The 21,427-nt window shown below is 50.7% G+C and overlaps 1 protein-coding gene across 1 annotated transcript; it reads left to right on the top strand.

Moving 5' to 3' along the window:
• The first annotated feature begins 11,263 nt into the window (after window positions 1-11,263).
• On the top strand, window positions 11,264-21,224 carry LOC147341334 (zinc finger protein 75D-like). The gene is made up of 5 exons (XM_086389189.1): window positions 11,264-11,806; window positions 12,983-13,172; window positions 13,874-13,965; window positions 14,294-14,420; window positions 17,740-21,224. The coding sequence occupies exons 1-5, from the start codon at window positions 11,360-11,362 to the stop codon at window positions 17,964-17,966; spliced, it is 1,083 nt and encodes a 360-aa protein (XP_086245315.1). The 5' UTR covers window positions 11,264-11,359; the 3' UTR covers window positions 17,967-21,224.
• The last annotated feature ends 203 nt before the right edge of the window (window positions 21,225-21,427 follow it).

Here is a 21,427-nt window from a genome sequence, read left to right as displayed (position 1 = left end):
TGGATGTTCCTCAGAAACAAACAAACAAAAAAATAGAGCTACCATATGATCCAGCAATTCCACTCCTGGGTACGTATCACAAAAGAAAAAGAAAAATGCTAGCTTGAAAAGATACATGCAAGCCCTTTCCCAAGTGTTTTGGAGGAGACAAACTCAGCTGGCAGAAGCATTTGTAAAATGCTTATGTTTTTCAGTAAGATATGTATGTTGAAAAAGCTCCCACTTGCAGATGTTATTATTTGTGATGACTACAAGCATGATTGATGAAGATATGGCTCTGGGTGTGCATCACACCAGATACCGAGTGGGACTCTGGGCTCCGTAATCTGGGCATTGATGAGAGGTGGTGGGTGGCAGGGGGAGGGGTCTCCAGGCCGGAATTGAAGTTCTCCCCTGGTTAAGGTAAGAAAGGTGGTAGGTAATCTGACACCTTCCTATGTGAAGTGATCCTTTTGCCTACCACATGAGAGCCACAATACATGTTCAGATATTGTGGGGTGTTGGGCAGTTCCTGGTAGAGTGAGGCAAAGTTAGGGTGACCAGCACGGTTCTGCAGAACATCAGTGCAGAAGTCACAGGGAACAAAACCGGAACCAGTGAGCATGCAGTTCTGTCTGGGTAAGATGGTAATTGATGTGAATGGTAAGTCTCATAAGGATTTACCCTCTCCCCACTGCAGCCACTGTAATAGCCCCCATACAGATCTTATGAGGTCACCAAACTGATGTTGCTCCTACTTGGAATGTTTCCCTTGACGCCGGAGCAAAGAGGAGGCCCATATAATTGCTCTTAGGCACTAAAAAGGCATTCCAACAGGGGTCTTCACCTAGTCCCCAATTGAGCCCCCCTTCTGGTAAGCTTTCACTAGTGGTAAAGAACCCATCTGCCAATGCAGGAGATGTAAGAGACACGGGTTCCATCCCTGGGTCAAGAAGATCCACTGGAAGAGGACATGGCAACCCACTCCAGTATTCTTCCGTCCACCTTTAAAGTTGTTTGCTGCTCAGGATCACATCTTGATTCCTTGGGTGACTCAAAGTTGAAGTGTTTACAGGAAAGAAAATCCTTTTTACACAGATTTTACATAGTTTCTCTTTTTTACTTAGTGTTTCAAACATATTAGACAAAACATAAGTATGGAAGAGATCTGGGCGTTATGGATTTAAATTATAAGTGAACTATAAACCTTTAATTATGCAGAGTTTTATAACGGAAAAACGTTTTAAAACGGGTCAATGTATGCTTAAACCACTAATCATATTAATATGTAATGAAATTTAAGTGAATTACAACCTGTCTTCCTGGAGTCTCTAGTCATTTAAATTTTTTTTTCTTTTCTTTGAAGCATATAAGCCATAGTAGGTTATAAGGAAAACTGAAGAGATCATTATACTTATTTTCATATTCATTCTAAATGGCTTACTGTATAATCTAATTTCTAGTGAAGACAATTATAAGGAATAACTTTGAGCAGATTAATATTAAATTTCACATGGTTTACAAATCTCACTATTTAAAAAAGAGGAAAAAGAAAATGCCTTTATCTGACCATCCTCACTGGTGAGTGACCCAGCTGAAAGGTAAGCCTGGAATTATCCAGAAGCAACAATGCTCTGACTTTTCTTCCATTGTCATAAAACATTCGGTTGAAAAGGCCTCACCTCAGGAACACAGCTTTGAAAGAATCATTCTGAAAACGACTCCTTGGTGAAGCAAACATGTTTACTAGTTTTACAATCACAGATAATGCACGGTGTCCTCTCACACTTTAGGGCAGCTTTGCTCTGCAAATAAGGATTAACCTTATCTTCTGAGTGTAATCTTAGTTTGCATGTTAAAAGGCGGACAGGCACTCCTTTTTTATTTTCCTCCTTGGCATGTAGATCTCTGGTATCCTTGCCAGAGGAGTTTCTCACACTGATTTTTCACACTAAGGTCAGTTTCATCTCCAGTGTACAACTGAGCTACACATACATTCTTGTCTTCGAGTATTATAGATAACTTTTGTCCAAATGGCTCTGCTGCTGAAAAGTCGCTTCAGTCGTGTCTGAATCTGTGCGACCGCATAGACGGAAGCCCACAAGGCTCCCCTGTCCTTGGGATTCTTGAGGCAAGAATACGGGAGTGGGTTGCCATTTCATTCTCCAATACATGAAAGTGAAAAGTGAAAGTGAAGTCGCACAGACTTCTCCGACTCTTAGTGACCCCATGGACTGCAGCCTACCAGGCTCCTCCGAGCATAGGATTTTCCAGGCAAGAGTACTGGAGTGGGGTGCCATAGCCTTCTCCACCAAATGGCTCAATGCTTAGGTAAAGGATGAAAATTTGGAGACACTGACAACCTGAGATATCCGGGTTCTTAGCAAGATGCCTTCTCCAAAGAACTATGCTAAGCACTACAGGACGTGTAAGATGAAACAAGAGTCCTGTCCTTCAGGGACGCCTAATACAGTAGCAAAAGCATGGGCTATGACAACAGGAGACCTACAATTGGTCTAAAATCTGCCACCTGTAATCCACGTGACTCTGCGGACGCCGCGTCCTGTATCTGAATTTCTTTATACGTCAAAGCGAAATGTAAACGGAAGGGACACCACGAGGTTCAAACCTAGCTAACAAGAATAACGGAGAAGGCCGTGGCACCCCACTCCAGTACTCTTGCCTGGAAAATCCCATGGACGGAGGAGCCTGGAAGGCTGCAGTCCGTGGGGTCGCTGAGGGTCGGACACGACTGAGCGACTTCACTTTCACTTTTCACTTGCATGCATTGGAGAAGAAAATGGCAACCCACTCCAGTGTTCTTGCCTGGAGACTCCCAGGGACCGGGGGAGCCTGGTGGGCTGCCGTCCATGGGGTCGCACAGAGTCGGACACGACTCAAGCGACTTGGCGGTGGCGGTGGCGGTGGTGGCGGCGGCGGCGGCGGCGGCGGTGGCGGCGGCAGCAGCAGCAGCAACAAGAATAAACAACAATAGTTGGGAAGCACGTGCCTGCAAACCAGAGAAGGATTTTAAAAACATGAGGGACTGCTGCTCCTGATCCAGCGAGGGGTCTGGCCAGGAGGACCAAAAGCCTCCTAACTCGAGTCCTCGGGACAATCCTAGTGATGACTTTCGGAGACGGGGGTCCTAGCCAGGCGAACTGCGCGGTAGAAAAGGCCACCGGCTGTTGGAACGCGATTCGGCAGTAATCTGGACGCAAGACACGCGGCATGTCGGCGGGAGGGGGGGGGTCGGAGATCGCGGACGCTCGCAGGAGACAACCTCCTTCGCGGCGCCGCCAGGACTCCCGTGAGCCCGAGACTCGGTGACCTGAACTGTCCTTTTTTTCTGCATCCGGGGCTGACCCCAGGATGGGGCGGACGTGCGGGACGCTTCCTGACTCGCGTGTGCGCGCCTACGCAGGTTTTGGGGGCAGAGGAGGTGGGGGGGGGGGTGTGATGGGCGTGGCTATCACGCAGCCACCGGAAGCCGTCCTTTCGTTTCCGGTGGGCGCCCGGCCCACAGCACGAGACCCCAGAATGGCGAGCCGGGGTACGGTCTCGAGGCGCTAGAGGGGTCACGCCGGAGACTGAAGTCGCAAGGTCCGCGCGCGCCCGGGGCCTCGCGCCTTCCCGGCACCGCCCCCGGGGGCGCGGGAACCCGCACCTGCCTGCCTCCCCGCGACGGCGTGAGGTGTGGTGACTTGATAGCCGAGCCCAGGAAGAGGGAATTGGCGTCCACGGAAGCCAGAGCTGGGTGGAGGTAATCGAGAAGCTGATTTTCCTTGGGGGTTTGGTCAGGAGAGCGCCGAGAAATCACGAGCCGTACCCTTAGAGATAGCTCACGAGCCGGCGGGGGTGGGGGGAAGGGCGGAAGTTAGCCGGGGCGGGCGGCCTTCTCGATGTCGCTGTGGCTTCTTTGCCGGGCGGCGGGCGGGTCTGAGACCCGGCGATACCTGTTCTCGAGGAGGCCGGTACTCAGGCAGGCACCTACAGTCATATCTAACCTCCGGAAGCAAACTTCTGGACACCGTGTGGAAACAAAACCCAGGGTTGCTGCTGAAGTAGACTCCGGGGGCTGCTGGTGCGTGGAGAGCTTTTGGTACTTTGGACCCAGAAGGTGGAGGTGGGCCATAGGGCGGAAAGGCCTACCAGTGCACCCAGCGAAACTTGCCCGTTTCTGCTGGCTTATGCGCATATTACTGGTGAACTTGAAAGTCGCGCAGTTGTGTCCAACTCTTTGCGAATGCAGTCCGTGGACTTCTCCAGGCCAGAACACTGGGGAAACTGTAGCGTTTCCCGTCTCCAGGGGATCTTCCCAACCCAGGGGTCGAACCTAGGTCTCCCACATTGTGGGCGGGTTCTTTACCACCTGAGCCACAAAGGGGAAGTCCCAAGAATACTGGAGTGGGTGGCCTATCCCTTCTGCAGCAATTCTTCCCGGTCTAGGAATCGAACTGGGGTCTCCTGCGTTGCGTTGCGTTGCAGGCGGATTCTTTACTCAAACTGAACTAGCAGGGAAGCTCCGAGCAAGAGGTCATTTCAGCCTCCAAGACAGTAGTTTGTGCTGACAGAGAAGCGCAGGCAGCGTCCCTGTACCTCTCGAGCCATTTCTTTGAACACCTGTGGCTTCCTTGAAAGAGCCTTGTTGTCGTTTCTCTTGGGTCACCTCTGAGAAAATGAGACTCTCAAGGCCATCGTCAGCCTTGTTTAAAAACCTCTTATGACCCTGAGGAAATACCAAGTCCAGACAAGGGTTACCTTTTCTAGGACCTTTCTTGTTTCCGAACAACCTTTATCGTCCCTGTTTCTCCGTGTGTGTGTGTGTTTTAAGAGTGTGACGTTTGGATATCTTGGAAACAAAGCCAGCTGTCAGTTTTTCTAGTAAAGTGAGCAGAAATTTTCATACACAGGTAGAAAGGGGCTGCTGCTGCTGCTGCTGCTGCTGCTGCTAAGTCGCTTCAGTCGTGTCCGACTCTGTTGGGACCCCATGGACGGCAGCCCACCAGGCTCCTCCGTCCATGGGATTCTCCAGGCAAGAGTACTGGAGTGGGGTGCCATAGCCGTCTCCACCAAATGGCTCAATGCTTAGGTAAAGGATGAAAATTTGGAGACACTGACAACCTGAGATATCCGGGTTCTTAGCAAGATGCCTTCTCCAAAGAACTATGCTAAGCACTACAGGACGTGTAAGATGAAACAAGAGTCCTGTCCTTCAGGGACGCCTAATACAGTAGCAAAAGCATGGGCTATGACAACAGGAGACCTACAATTGGTCTAAAATCTGCCACCTGTAATCCACGTGACTCTGCGGACGCCGCGTCCTGTATCTGAATTTCTTTATACGTCAAAGCGAAATGTAAACGGAAGGGACACCACGAGGTTCAAACCTAGCTAACAAGAATAACGGAGAAGGCCGTGGCACCCCACTCCAGTACTCTTGCCTGGAAAATCCCATGGACGGAGGAGCCTGGAAGGCTGCAGTCCGTGGGGTCGCTGAGGGTCGGACACGACTGAGCGACTTCACTTTCACTTTTCACTTGCATGCATTGGAGAAGAAAATGGCAACCCACTCCAGTGTTCTTGCCTGGAGACTCCCAGGGACCGGGGGAGCCTGGTGGGCTGCCGTCCATGGGGTCGCACAGAGTCGGACACGACTCAAGCGACTTGGCGGTGGCGGTGGCGGTGGTGGCGGCGGCGGCGGCGGCGGCGGTGGCGGCGGCAGCAGCAGCAGCAACAAGAATAAACAACAATAGTTGGGAAGCACGTGCCTGCAAACCAGAGAAGGATTTTAAAAACATGAGGGACTGCTGCTCCTGATCCAGCGAGGGGTCTGGCCAGGAGGACCAAAAGCCTCCTAACTCGAGTCCTCGGGACAATCCTAGTGATGACTTTCGGAGACGGGGGTCCTAGCCAGGCGAACTGCGCGGTAGAAAAGGCCACCGGCTGTTGGAACGCGATTCGGCAGTAATCTGGACGCAAGACACGCGGCATGTCGGCGGGAGGGGGGGGGTCGGAGATCGCGGACGCTCGCAGGAGACAACCTCCTTCGCGGCGCCGCCAGGACTCCCGTGAGCCCGAGACTCGGTGACCTGAACTGTCCTTTTTTTCTGCATCCGGGGCTGACCCCAGGATGGGGCGGACGTGCGGGACGCTTCCTGACTCGCGTGTGCGCGCCTACGCAGGTTTTGGGGGCAGAGGAGGTGGGGGGGGGGTGTGATGGGCGTGGCTATCACGCAGCCACCGGAAGCCGTCCTTTCGTTTCCGGTGGGCGCCCGGCCCACAGCACGAGACCCCAGAATGGCGAGCCGGGGTACGGTCTCGAGGCGCTAGAGGGGTCACGCCGGAGACTGAAGTCGCAAGGTCCGCGCGCGCCCGGGGCCTCGCGCCTTCCCGGCACCGCCCCCGGGGGCGCGGGAACCCGCACCTGCCTGCCTCCCCGCGACGGCGTGAGGTGTGGTGACTTGATAGCCGAGCCCAGGAAGAGGGAATTGGCGTCCACGGAAGCCAGAGCTGGGTGGAGGTAATCGAGAAGCTGATTTTCCTTGGGGGTTTGGTCAGGAGAGCGCCGAGAAATCACGAGCCGTACCCTTAGAGATAGCTCACGAGCCGGCGGGGGTGGGGGGAAGGGCGGAAGTTAGCCGGGGCGGGCGGCCTTCTCGATGTCGCTGTGGCTTCTTTGCCGGGCGGCGGGCGGGTCTGAGACCCGGCGATACCTGTTCTCGAGGAGGCCGGTACTCAGGCAGGCACCTACAGTCATATCTAACCTCCGGAAGCAAACTTCTGGACACCGTGTGGAAACAAAACCCAGGGTTGCTGCTGAAGTAGACTCCGGGGGCTGCTGGTGCGTGGAGAGCTTTTGGTACTTTGGACCCAGAAGGTGGAGGTGGGCCATAGGGCGGAAAGGCCTACCAGTGCACCCAGCGAAACTTGCCCGTTTCTGCTGGCTTATGCGCATATTACTGGTGAACTTGAAAGTCGCGCAGTTGTGTCCAACTCTTTGCGAATGCAGTCCGTGGACTTCTCCAGGCCAGAACACTGGGGAAACTGTAGCGTTTCCCGTCTCCAGGGGATCTTCCCAACCCAGGGGTCGAACCTAGGTCTCCCACATTGTGGGCGGGTTCTTTACCACCTGAGCCACAAAGGGGAAGTCCCAAGAATACTGGAGTGGGTGGCCTATCCCTTCTGCAGCAATTCTTCCCGGTCTAGGAATCGAACTGGGGTCTCCTGCGTTGCGTTGCGTTGCAGGCGGATTCTTTACTCAAACTGAACTAGCAGGGAAGCTCCGAGCAAGAGGTCATTTCAGCCTCCAAGACAGTAGTTTGTGCTGACAGAGAAGCGCAGGCAGCGTCCCTGTACCTCTCGAGCCATTTCTTTGAACACCTGTGGCTTCCTTGAAAGAGCCTTGTTGTCGTTTCTCTTGGGTCACCTCTGAGAAAATGAGACTCTCAAGGCCATCGTCAGCCTTGTTTAAAAACCTCTTATGACCCTGAGGAAATACCAAGTCCAGACAAGGGTTACCTTTTCTAGGACCTTTCTTGTTTCCGAACAACCTTTATCGTCCCTGTTTCTCCGTGTGTGTGTGTGTGTGTGTGTGTGTGTGTGTGTGTGTTTTAAGAGTGTGACGTTTGGATATCTTGGAAACAAAGCCAGCTGTCAGTTTTTCTAGTAAAGTGAGCAGAAATTTTCATACACAGGTAGAAAGGGGCTGCTGCTGCTGCTGCTGCTGCTGCTGCTAAGTCGCTTCAGTCGTGTCCGACTCTGTTGGGACCCCATGGACGGCAGCCCACCAGGCTCCTCCGTCCATGGGATTCTCCAGGCAAGAGTACTGGAGTGGGGTGCCATAGCCGTCTCCACCAAATGGCTCAATGCTTAGGTAAAGGATGAAAATTTGGAGACACTGACAACCTGAGATATCCGGGTTCTTAGCAAGATGCCTTCTCCAAAGAACTATGCTAAGCACTACAGGACGTGTAAGATGAAACAAGAGTCCTGTCCTTCAGGGACGCCTAATACAGTAGCAAAAGCATGGGCTATGACAACAGGAGACCTACAATTGGTCTAAAATCTGCCACCTGTAATCCACGTGACTCTGCGGACGCCGCGTCCTGTATCTGAATTTCTTTATACGTCAAAGCGAAATGTAAACGGAAGGGACACCACGAGGTTCAAACCTAGCTAACAAGAATAACGGAGAAGGCCGTGGCACCCCACTCCAGTACTCTTGCCTGGAAAATCCCATGGACGGAGGAGCCTGGAAGGCTGCAGTCCGTGGGGTCGCTGAGGGTCGGACACGACTGAGCGACTTCACTTTCACTTTTCACTTGCATGCATTGGAGAAGAAAATGGCAACCCACTCCAGTGTTCTTGCCTGGAGACTCCCAGGGACCGGGGGAGCCTGGTGGGCTGCCGTCCATGGGGTCGCACAGAGTCGGACACGACTCAAGCGACTTGGCGGTGGCGGTGGCGGTGGTGGCGGCGGCGGCGGCGGCGGCGGTGGCGGCGGCAGCAGCAGCAGCAACAAGAATAAACAACAATAGTTGGGAAGCACGTGCCTGCAAACCAGAGAAGGATTTTAAAAACATGAGGGACTGCTGCTCCTGATCCAGCGAGGGGTCTGGCCAGGAGGACCAAAAGCCTCCTAACTCGAGTCCTCGGGACAATCCTAGTGATGACTTTCGGAGACGGGGGTCCTAGCCAGGCGAACTGCGCGGTAGAAAAGGCCACCGGCTGTTGGAACGCGATTCGGCAGTAATCTGGACGCAAGACACGCGGCATGTCGGCGGGAGGGGGGGGGTCGGAGATCGCGGACGCTCGCAGGAGACAACCTCCTTCGCGGCGCCGCCAGGACTCCCGTGAGCCCGAGACTCGGTGACCTGAACTGTCCTTTTTTTCTGCATCCGGGGCTGACCCCAGGATGGGGCGGACGTGCGGGACGCTTCCTGACTCGCGTGTGCGCGCCTACGCAGGTTTTGGGGGCAGAGGAGGTGGGGGGGGGGTGTGATGGGCGTGGCTATCACGCAGCCACCGGAAGCCGTCCTTTCGTTTCCGGTGGGCGCCCGGCCCACAGCACGAGACCCCAGAATGGCGAGCCGGGGTACGGTCTCGAGGCGCTAGAGGGGTCACGCCGGAGACTGAAGTCGCAAGGTCCGCGCGCGCCCGGGGCCTCGCGCCTTCCCGGCACCGCCCCCGGGGGCGCGGGAACCCGCACCTGCCTGCCTCCCCGCGACGGCGTGAGGTGTGGTGACTTGATAGCCGAGCCCAGGAAGAGGGAATTGGCGTCCACGGAAGCCAGAGCTGGGTGGAGGTAATCGAGAAGCTGATTTTCCTTGGGGGTTTGGTCAGGAGAGCGCCGAGAAATCACGAGCCGTACCCTTAGAGATAGCTCACGAGCCGGCGGGGGTGGGGGGAAGGGCGGAAGTTAGCCGGGGCGGGCGGCCTTCTCGATGTCGCTGTGGCTTCTTTGCCGGGCGGCGGGCGGGTCTGAGACCCGGCGATACCTGTTCTCGAGGAGGCCGGTACTCAGGCAGGCACCTACAGTCATATCTAACCTCCGGAAGCAAACTTCTGGACACCGTGTGGAAACAAAACCCAGGGTTGCTGCTGAAGTAGACTCCGGGGGCTGCTGGTGCGTGGAGAGCTTTTGGTACTTTGGACCCAGAAGGTGGAGGTGGGCCATAGGGCGGAAAGGCCTACCAGTGCACCCAGCGAAACTTGCCCGTTTCTGCTGGCTTATGCGAATATTACTGGTGAACTTGAAAGTCGCGCAGTTGTGTCCAACTCTTTGCGAATGCAGTCCGTGGACTTCTCCAGGCCAGAACACTGGGGAAACTGTAGCGTTTCCCGTCTCCAGGGGATCTTCCCAACCCAGGGGTCGAACCTAGGTCTCCCACATTGTGGGCGGGTTCTTTACCACCTGAGCCACAAAGGGGAAGTCCCAAGAATACTGGAGTGGGTGGCCTATCCCTTCTGCAGCAATTCTTCCCGGTCTAGGAATCGAACTGGGGTCTCCTGCGTTGCGTTGCGTTGCAGGCGGATTCTTTACTCAAACTGAACTAGCAGGGAAGCTCCGAGCAAGAGGTCATTTCAGCCTCCAAGACAGTAGTTTGTGCTGACAGAGAAGCGCAGGCAGCGTCCCTGTACCTCTCGAGCCATTTCTTTGAACACCTGTGGCTTCCTTGAAAGAGCCTTGTTGTCGTTTCTCTTGGGTCACCTCTGAGAAAATGAGACTCTCAAGGCCATCGTCAGCCTTGTTTAAAAACCTCTTATGACCCTGAGGAAATACCAAGTCCAGACAAGGGTTACCTTTTCTAGGACCTTTCTTGTTTCCGAACAACCTTTATCGTCCCTGTTTCTCCGTGTGTGTGTGTGTGTGTGTGTGTGTGTGTGTGTGTGTGTGTTTTAAGAGTGTGACGTTTGGATATCTTGGAAACAAAGCCAGCTGTCAGTTTTTCTAGTAAAGTGAGCAGAAATTTTCATACACAGGTAGAAAGGGGCTGCTGCTGCTGCTGCTGCTAAGTCGCTTCAGTCGTGTCCGACTCTGTTGGGACCCCATGGACGGCAGCCCACCAGGCTCCCCCCTCCCTGGGATTCTCCAGGCAAGAGTACTGGAGTGGGGTGCCATTGCCTTCTGTGAACAAGGGGCACAGTGATATTCATATGTGTTACCAGGAGGTCCCAAAGAAGCAGTGTTAATGGCATCTAATAGCTTAGAGGGGGAAACTTACTGAAAGGAATAAGGTTACTTTTTTTCTATTTTTTTCTGATCTGGGTGTCTCAGTTTCACTTCAAGTATTAATATGATGTGAAAGAGAATCTAGATGTTCTATGGAGCAAAGGAATCATTCTGCATAAAAGGTGAAGGGACAGAGCATTTGTCCCTCATCTCACTGAGGATAAGAAACTGGAATGATCTATTAAAATGTAGAGAAAGTCAAATACCCCCGTTTTTAAAGGTGGGACAGGAAGTGCACAGATTAAGTATTGGATAACATCAAAGCTCCTTTTAGCAAATGCGTGTAAGTTTTTTATTCCTCAACCTTAAAGAAAACGTGATGAACTCACATTTGTCTTTCCAGAGTTGTATATTTGTTTCAAACTTGGGTAACAGAGGAAAGGTTGAAAACATGTCCTGAGTCTTGAGCCTTCACGAGTGGCAGTTAATTTTAAAGAGGAGGCAGAACGGTTACTTTCTCTTCCTCCTTTTCTGATAACTTTCTGTTCTTCTTCTCTGATAAGTAAGTAAATGTGCGTCATGTGGCTTTCTTCTTGACGTGTACTTTTTTTCCCCTCCCCTCTCTCAGTGCCCTTGGGGAGAAGATCCACTCATTGGTTTTGTACCAAAGCTGACAAGGCCTCAGTTATCAGGTGGCCCAGGAGGATGTCACAAATAGAAGAAAAGCTGTTCCCAGAGCAAATAATGATGAGCCCTGTGAAGGCGCCTGCATGCTTGTACCCACATGTGGAGGTTTTACAGGGGACTAAGAGGTCTGTGAAAGAGAGTTCCAATAAGAGTAAGAAATCCAGCCCACAGATGGGCAGTCTTCATCCTGAGAGTGCTCGCCAGCACTTCCGGAGCTTCTGTTACCATGACACACCTGGACCGTATGAGGCTGTCAGCCAACTGCAGGAATTATGCTCTCAGTGGCTGAGGCCAGAGATCCACTCAAAAGAGCAAATCTTGGAGTTGCTGGTGCTGGAGCAGTTCCTGGACGTTCTGCCCAGTCATATCCAGAACTGGGTGCAGAAGTATCATCCACAGAACGTCAAAGAGGCTGTGGCCCTGGTAGACCGCTTTCACAGAGAATGTGGTGGAATAAGCAATGAGGTGAGCAGAAAGATTCCTTATATGTACACTGTGAAAGAGGGTGAAAGTGGGGTCAATAATTGGAGAATGAGATGGATTAAGTCACTCTTCTGTTGTTCCTTTAGAATAACTAAGTGCAATCTGAAATCACAGGCTTGCACTGACAGCTTCCAGGTTGGGGAGTTCCTGAGAGTCTTTTCCTGGCCTTAGAAAAAGAAATGCATTTTGCCCTCTTTAGGGCCAGGGTGAATTGAAGGTGGTGGGCCTGGCCTAGCATGGCCAAGGAGACAGGACTTAGCAGCCAAGAAATAAAAGGCAAGAAAATGCTAGGAAGGGAGGAAAAAACCTCCAAATGCAGGGTTTTAAAGGTCAAAGGCAGGAGAGTGTAGCAGCCAAAGTATAAATCAAACCTTTCTGGGGAGACTGCAAAGAAAGAGAAGAAATGGAAAAAGAAAAGGGGAAAAAGGATCAGAAACAAGATATAAGCTCACAGTAAAATGGAGAAAATCAGAATGCTGAGGCGTGGTGCTCTCTGGGCTGGGAACACACATCGCAGGGCCAGGAGAAAAGCGTCTCCGTGGCCTGCCTTCATGCTTTGCCTTGGCTTTGCTGGTGAGTAGGTAACCAGGTCTGCCCTGGGGAGATGGCAGCCTACTTCTCCTTGAGAGCCCCGCCTTGAGGAGCACAAGTGTCTTATACACCTGAAGTGTATGGCGGAAAGTTGAATCCAGCTCTTCCCCCATTTTTTCCTCCGCTGCATCCCCTTTGTCCATGAAATTGTTCCCTGGACGTGGGAGGATTGGAAAATCCAACTGACAGAAAACTCTCTTTTATTCATTTTCTTATTCTTTAGAGGAAACTAGAAAATAAAAGTCCACTAAATCAAGGATCCAAGTCTAGAAAGCAAGAGATTGGAGGCAGTGAGAGAACAGGCAGCCTACCCCTACCCTGCTCTTGGCCTGAGCTGTGGCTGTCCAAGGAGGTGTGGAGGCAAGCAAGTCATAGCTTCTCTCATTTTAATCTGATTTTCCCAGATCATGTGTACAGTTCCTTGTGAGAAAATCATGGCGCAATATCTCTTCATTTTTAAAAATTTCCTTACACACTCCCCAAACCTGGACTCTACTCTTGTTTGTTCTTCCATCACCACCCCAAAACCAAAAGCTCTTTTCTAATGAGGATGGGGGTTATTTTTAGGTCACAACCCACCAACTGGGAAATGACACAGTGCTCTTGGGAGGAACAGCAGTGGCCCCAGGCTTTAAGTGGAAGCCAGCAGAGCCCCAACCAATGGGTGTGTTCCAGGGAGAAAGTTCGAATATATACCAGGTACTGCAGGAGCCGCGCTGGAATACTCACAAAGAAAGCCAGCCTGTGGATGAAGGAGGTGAGGAGTTTCATCATAATTATCTTCTCCTGGGAGCTGTGATAGTAATTGGTTCAGGGAGCATTCCATGGGAATTTTCCAGGTGCCCAGTCATGCTTTCAGTTAGGATGACTGTCTAGTGGGAGTACAGTAGGTCCGTGGTGGGTGAAGGTGAAGGCCATTCTGGGGTACAGAAGCATCCAAACCACAGAACCCTGGTATTCACAATGTGGACCTTTCTCTATAGAAATTTGAGAGGGGAGAAGAAGGTAGAGCAAGGACAAGGCGGGGGTTTGGGGTCATCTCACCATTAGAAGTTAGAGGAGAAATTGGGATCAGAAATGGGCTGTCAGTGGCAGAATGGGAAGAGAATTGTACACCAGGAAAAAAGTGATAAAAGAAATCTCCCATGTTTCCCACCAAGGTTTTAATTTTCAAACACCTCTAATGCTTGCCTAGTTCAGTGAACATTTTCTTTAATGAGAGGAAAAGCAGTGGATTTCATTTCATTTAATGAAAACTGGGAACCAGTTCTATGGAGTGGTGGCTTTTTGGTTCTAATTTATGAGAAGGCCACTTGTGGTGCACATGTGTGAGCTCGTGTGTGCACACACACACGTGAAGGTGAGCTGTCTTTACTGAGGGAGTCCTAAACTGTAGAAGTTGGTTTGGGGTGTTCCTAAACAGAAAATATATTCTTTTTTCTGGCTCCTTCCCCACAGCTGTGCCTGCTGAAGAGAGTCCAACCTTTTCTGAGGAGAAAAGCACCCCAAGCTGCAAGTTGGCATCTAAGCTCACCTTGCCTAAGTCCCAGGTGAGCTGTACTTTACAAGCATTTTCAGGCAGCCTGAATGTGGCCTTGTCTGCTTTTCTCTGCTGCCCATGATCCTGCCTTACACAGCAGATGCTCTGAGGCACATTAGCCCCGGGTGTTCCCTAGGCAACTAGGATTGGCGCTGTGGGATTGGGCACCTCCCAAGCCGTGTACTGATCTCTTGGGCACCTTTCCTGTCTCTCACTCCTTTTCCCTTGAATCTTCTCTTAACGTTTTTGGTAACTGGCCTCCCATGTAATTCAGAAATGAGTGATAGGACGGCTTCTGTTGTAGCGAGTACTGAACTACAGCTTACTCTCTTCTCTAGCGTCCATTGACATTTGAAGATGTGGCCTTGTATTTTTCCGAGGAAGAATGGAAAATAATGACCCCTGATCAGAAAACCCTCTACTTTGATGTAATGGAAGAACTCTATGAGGATGTCACCTTTCTAGGTAAAGAGTCTTCCTTTCCTTTGTACAGCAATTGAGCAATCTGTTACATCCTCAGTTCGTGGAAAATGCACACCTGTGAGAGTGTCCCAGTGTCCCAGCAGTGGGTTGGTTCTCAGCTTGATGGTGTGAGGGGAGAGGGAAGGCAGATCCAGATCACCTGGAGAGCTTTTTACAGATACACATCTTTCTCCTAAGTAGACTGCTTGATCTATCATACTCTTGCCCTACCCTGCAAGCCCACTCTTGCCAGATCTTTTCCATGTCCGTAGAAAGCACAGTTTACCCAGTTGTTCAGGCCCCAAAACTCTCAGTTATCCTTTTTTCCAGTCCTTTGGTTATCCCCTACCCCCCAGCCAATCAGGGAGCAAGTACTCTTAACTCTGTCTTCAAAAGAGCTCCTGAATACAACCATGTCTCAACCTCTTCTGCTCTTACCATCCTGGTCTCCGCCGCCTCATCTCTAACCAGGTCTGCTGGAATATCACAGGACTCCTGTCCCACGACGTTTCCGTGTGTCCTTAGGGTTAGGTCCTAGGTTCCTCATTGCACATCCAGCCACAGCCACGGTAGAATATAAAGAAGATACTGAGTTTAAGATTCTGCCCATTTAAATGTTTGGAGTAAATAAAAGTATAGGGAGTTATTCACTTTTTCTGAAAATAGTCTGGAATTTAGATGGCAGTCCATGACCTCCAAGTTTTATTCTCAGAGTGTTATCATTGCACCCTAAACTTAAAGTGATCTGTTTAGCACAAGGGCAAGAACCATAGACCCAACGTCCCTAAGAGTTCGAGGACATTCTTCGAGAGTCTCTTTGAGGTAAACGTACATATAGGAAGAGGAGAAAATTCCTTAATAGGAGCCTTTATAAAGGCTTAACAATTTTAAGATTTTGTTCCTCTATATTCTTAAAAATTAACCTCTTTATTGACTGACTTGTACATTCACATGCATATTTAAAATGTAACACAAAGAACCCATATACACTTTACCCATTTTCCTCAGTGATAACTTTTGCAAACGTACATGATGTCACAACCAGGATAATAAAGTGGGTACAGTCCACTGACCTTATTCATATTTTCATTTTTCTTGTATTCATTGGTGGGTATGTATTTAGTTATATAAGATTTGATCACGTGGAGGTTTGTATATTCACCACCCCAATGCAGATCCATTACCACAAGGATCCTTCCTGTTGCCCTTTTATCAATACAACAACACACCCTTCCCTCCCACACCCTACCTCGTCACCAACCTGTGCCAACCACTGATCTGCTTACAGTTTTTAAAAATTTTGTCATTTCAAAAATAGAGCTTTGGGAGATTAACTTTTCTCCTTCACAATAATTCCCTGGAAATTCATCTAAGTTATTGTGTGTATCAGTAGTTCATTCATTTTTACTGCTGAGAAGTGTTCTGTAATATTGATAAACCATTGAAAGATATTTTTGCTGTCTTCAGTCTTGGGCTATTGTGAATAAAGCTGCCATGAACATTCCTGTACAGAATTTTGTGTAGAGATGGTAAGTTTGCGTTTCTCTGGGATAGAGAGTGAAAGAGTGAAATTGCCGTTTCATATGGTAATCAGATGTTGAATGCTAAACTGGTTTTCAGAGTGGCTGCATCATTTGACCTTCCTAGCCAGCAATGGATGTGATCGTTTGTCCACATTCTTGCCATTGTTTAATAGTATTACCACTTAAAAATTTTTTGGCTTTCTGTTAAGTATGTAATGTTATCTCATTGTGGCTTGGACTTGCATTTCGCTAATAGCTGATGATATGTAGTTTTTCATGTGCTTATTTGCCATCTTTATATTATCTTCAGTGGAACGGCCTTTGCCATGGTTTTCATTTGGTTGTTTTTTAAGTGTTGAATTTTGAGAGTTCTTGTATAGATTGTAGTGCTTTCTAGCGTATATGGTTTGCAAGTAGTTTCCCCAAGTCTGTATATTTTTCTTTTTTCCGCTTCCCATGGGTTTCCACAGAGTAAGTTTTTTATTTTGATGCCCAGTTTTTCACTTTTCTTTTTACTGATTGTATGTTTGCTATCAGGGCAAGCCATAGATCCCTAAAATTTTCTAAGTTTTTCCTAAAAGTTTTTTAAGTTTGCATTTAAGTCTGTGATTCATATTGAGTAGATTCTATATAAGATACGAAATTTAGATTGAAGCTCATTTGTTTTTTTGCCTGTGTAGGTCCAGTTGCTTCAGCCTTGTTTATTGAAAAGGCTGGCCTTCCTCCATTGAATTGCTTTTGCACTTTGGTCAAAATCAGTTGGGCATACTTGTGTATCTGTTTTGTTCCATCGAGTTATGTGTGAGTCTTTCTTCCCACTTTATTCTTTTGTCAAGATTAATTTTATTTTAAGCTATGCTAGGGCCTGTCCCTTTCCATGTAAAGTTTAGAATACGCTTACCTATAAGAAACTTTTTTGGAATTTTGCTAGAAATAACATTAAACTACATGTGAATTTGAGGAGGAATGATCTCTTTACCGTGTTGATTTTTCCAAACAATGAACACAGTATGTTTTTCAAGTTTTCTTTGATTTCTTTCATCATTTAAAAAATGTTACCTACTTACCTATTTTGGCTACACTGGGTCTTTTCTACTTTGTGGAATATGTGTCTAGTGACAGCTTAATTTTCAGAGCCTTTATGTTATTTTGGTCTTCTCGATTTATGTGGTACTGCTGGGATTCCCATGTGCTCCTGCTCATGCTGCCAGAGAGTGAGGAATGAGGAAGATCTTTACTTAGGCTAGAGTGTCTCTCAGTGGGAATCTCTTACCCATAGGGATGAAGAGGCTTCCTGGGGCCGGCTGCTAGTGGCTGGTTAGCTAGGTCCATCTTGCTAGTTCTGCATGACCAATCTTACGTCTCCGATTGGAGTTCTGATGTTGTCAGATGGTTTCCCGTTTCCGATTGCGGATGGAGTGAGCCTATTCAGGTACCCTTCTGTTGCTCGGTTGAGATTTGGAAAACACGAGATCTGGGTTGCCTACATTTTTGGATGTGGGGATGTAAGATACCTACTGTGTTACTCTTCCAGTCCTGGAGTCCCAAACCATTTTGCCTTCCTCTTACCACTTTATAGAATTCTCTGTTCATTGTATCTTGCATTCTTAAATGGATTTGTAGTTGTGCCCAGAAAGGAAGACCAGGGAAAAATGGGTCTGTGCCATTTTGTCCAGATTGGACCAAAAATCCCTTGTTTCCTGTATTTTTAAAAAGCTGTCAGCATTGATTTTTCTTCCATGCCGACAGTTTTCTTGTTCTGCGAAACAGATGGCTGATTCTTCTGTTTATTCCAACAGGGTTAAAGCTCACAAATGACACTGGAAATGACCCACCTGTATCTCTTCCTACATTAGAGATACAACCATCAGGATGCAAAGTATTAGGAAAGGCCACAATGAAAGATGCTGAGATAACAGTGGGCAATGAAAATCACGGTGATACACGCAGGGTACGGAAACGACCTCGCAGTCCCGAAGCCCCAGCTCTCGCCAGCCACTTCGTGCCTGGTGACAAACTGCACTGAAACTCTCAAAACGGGCCCTTTCCATGAAACTCAAGGAAATTATCTGAGTGCAGCCAACCTGTTGTTTCACTTTAGCCTAAGGAGGGAGCAGAAGGAAGAAATTTTTCATTAGAAACATGAATGATTGACCCTGACCGAAAAGGTAGGAGGCCAGAGGTTGGACTTGCGGGCTGGAGGGAGGCTGTTGCCATGGCATCTACATATCCAGCCCCTGGGGGGCTTGGGGGAGGAAGGGACCCGTGGAAGCCAGCCTGGAAAGCTGCCAAGCCAAGAGCAGGCAAGGCAGGGTGCACACAGGCCCTCTGGACAACCTTGTCATATTTCCAACTTGGGGATGAGAGGCAGCTTCCTGGGCATCTCGGAGGGTCAGCCCATCACCTCGGCCCATGGCCCCGGTAGTGTCACCTGAACACGGGGGAATGGAGGGAAATGGCCCTGGAGAGGCCCTGAGAAAGCCCTAGAAGAGAGCGGATGCTGGCCCCCTTGTCCTCCACCCCTCGAGAGGCAGCCTGGACGGATGGTTGTGTTCTTGGCCCAAGCCCAGGTCTGTCACTTTCTCAGCCCTTCACAAGACTTCCTCCTGGCAGGTCTCTGGGACTGCTCTCTGCCTGCTCCCGCTGTCTCTCTTGCTCCTCTCCACCCTCCAAAGCTTTGCATCAGGGGACAGGGAAGAGTGGGAAATACGTGTTCCTCCCAGCCCTGCCCCATCTCAGCCACGCTCCCTCCACCTCCTACCAGTACCCTCCTGGTGCCACAGAATGCGCTGCTCCAGTCCTGGACAGCCTCCAGCAGCCCCTGTGTCCCAAAGGATTTGGGAAAGTGGGGGTCTCCTTGAGTGGCGGGCAGCTGTCAGGCCGGGGTGGGAGAGCAGATGGAGAAGAGGCTTGTAGGGTAGGCAACAACTGGGGAGACGGGGACATCTCTGGGTGAAGAGGCAACTCTCAAGTCCCCATGTTTTTCTTGCAGGAACTGGTTTTATAGAAGGTGAACCGCCCCTTCCGTGGTCTTGTCCAGAGAGTCAAATCCCTGCCTGGGGCACCCCTGACCCTAGAGTTGCCTGGGGAGCACCCGAGAAAATTGCCTGACCCCTCGAAGAGAGGCAGGGCCTTCCAGGTGGAGAGCCCGAGGGAAGGGGTGGCCTGGTGATCCAGTACTGGCATGGGGAAGGAAGGATGGAGCTAGAGACACTCTGGTGGAGCAGGTTCTCCCCACCTGCTGGGCTCTGGGAAGGGAGACATTTGCCCTTGTGACATAGATCAGAAGTGGGGGAGCTGAACCTGCCTCTGGGTCTGCACGGCCTACCTGCCCCCCAGTCTCTGGGAGACCTGGCACAGTGGGATGGGGGAGGGGAGCACAGGCTCCCAAGAGATCTAGAGAGAGAGAGAGGCCCGTGGCAGGGAAGGTGAGAGCAAGTCACAGGCAAGAACTGGGGGACAGTCTGAGCTGATACGGTCACTGGAGAGATGAGTCCCAGAACCCCCTTGGGGAGCAAGGTCCTTACACACAAACCTCCCCACCCCAACCCAAGCCCCATGCAAGGCTTAACCAGGGGTTCCTTGGTGTTGAGTGCCACAGGCCTCTCAGTTTGGGTGGGGGTGTCAGCTGGCTCCTGGGGCCGAGTGTAATAGGAGGGAAGGGATACAAGTGGGTGGGGTGGAGCTGAGACCCACACATGACCCCATGTCTCTGTCTCCAGGCTGCCCCTCCTGCTAGGATCACACAGGAGCATCTGCTCTGGATGGGCCTGCAGCGGTCCTGGCTGTGCTGCTGACTGGTGCACCAGGAGTGGCACTGAGGGGAGCCGGGAGAGGCCCTGGCCCTCACCCCCATCCCACATCCACATCTGCCCCCTCACTGATTGCTTGCGGTCCTGGTCCTCAGTTGCTGGGACTAAGAACCACAGCAGCCTGGTTGCCCCTGGGACAGAGGGGCTGAGCCTCACACCATGTGCCCTTCTCAGCCACCCAGGGCCCAGCTGAAGAGCTCTGCCTGCCTCACCCTGAGGCCTGAGGCTGCACCCAGGCTACCACATGCGCCCCACAGATTCCCACAGACGGAAGGGCGCTGATGGCTTCCTCCCTTGTGCCAAGTTGCCTGGAAACCCCTGGTCCTGGTGGCCCCTCCTCCACCCCAACTGTGTCCCTCCAGGACCACTTCCGGGAGACTGCCAGCCTTTGGACTGCATCCCTGGAGTTCTGAGAGACTGTGACTTGGGCTGCAGGGGAGGAGAGGAGCGGAGGACCAGGGGCCTCCTTGGGGCTGATGCATAAATATGTCCTTTTCAAGTTTGGATCTCATCCTCCGGGTGACTGGATGCTCAGCTGCAGCCCCTTCCTGGGCCAGCCTGAGAGGACCTGGGGAGGGCACTAGGGAGGGTCTTTACTTAATATGTGCGTGCCTGTGTGTGAATGGGTGTGTGAGTGTGCATGTTGAGTGCATGTGTGAGTGTGGGGATGTGTGTGTGAATTTGCATGTTCATGCATGAGGGCTTGAGTGTGTGAGCGTGGGGATGTGTGTGTGTGTATGTGGATGAGTGTATGGGTATGAGTGCAGATGAATGCACGGATGTGTGTGTGTGAAGGTACGGGTGTGAGAGTGTGAATATACATGTCAGTGTGCATGTGTGAATGCGTGTGTGTGAGTGTTTATGCACACATGAGTGGCTGTGCGTTGCAGACGGTGCTGAGCTGTTCAGTGGGTGTGCTCTGGGGGACGGGCATCCTGTCCTCCCCAGGCTCCCAGCTCTGTTGGAGCTGCCTGGGCCCTGGGAGGCCGCTTCCCAAAGTGGAGAAAGTATGTTGGAGATTCAGGGGCCCCGGGCTTAGAGACCCATCATCACCTGCAGAGAATCCCCCCTCCCCATGGGGCTCTGGCTGGGGCTGTCCGCCCCCAAAGGTATTGGCTGTGGGAGGGGCGGAGACACGTCCTCAGCACGTGCTCCTGCCACTATTTTTCTTACTATTTTGATCTTGAGTAGTTTGCTGCTGCTGCTGCTCTCCCACCTCTTCCTCATCTCCTCACTAGGCCTCTGCTGCTCTCCTCTCTGTGTACTTTATTTATTTGCAATCTCTTTTTCAGGCAGTGGAGGTTCTACGCCATCACCGACTTGAATAAGACAGCTTTCCCTTTTCTGTGTGTGATGAACTCTCCACCAGTCAGCGCAGTCTGGTCAGAGAAATGTTCTTGTTTTCAGTGTTGTCAAATCTTGTGTCTATCTAAGTTAATAAAAAAAAATCATTTGAGTTCAATAAAAAAAAACACGGAGGCCTCTTGTTTCTGGTGTGGTGCCCCCTTGGAGGAGAGGGTCTGTTGGTGAGCTCACCCGACTCTGGTGGCCAGAAGCTGGGGGAGGGGAGCATCCTGAGGGCTATAATTGGGTGGGGTCATGGCAGGAAACCAGTGAATGTTATACTTCATATTAAGAGAACAAAGGGGTAATACATAATCATTCCAAAAGATTT

This window comes from Bos grunniens, chromosome X (assembly GCF_055505025.1).
Source record: "Bos grunniens cultivar Pamir isolate PY7600 chromosome X, Bosgru_T2T1.0, whole genome shotgun sequence".
NCBI classification, from domain to species: Eukaryota; Metazoa; Chordata; class Mammalia; order Artiodactyla; family Bovidae; genus Bos; species Bos grunniens.
This window is presented reverse-complemented; position numbering and strand designations above follow the sequence as displayed.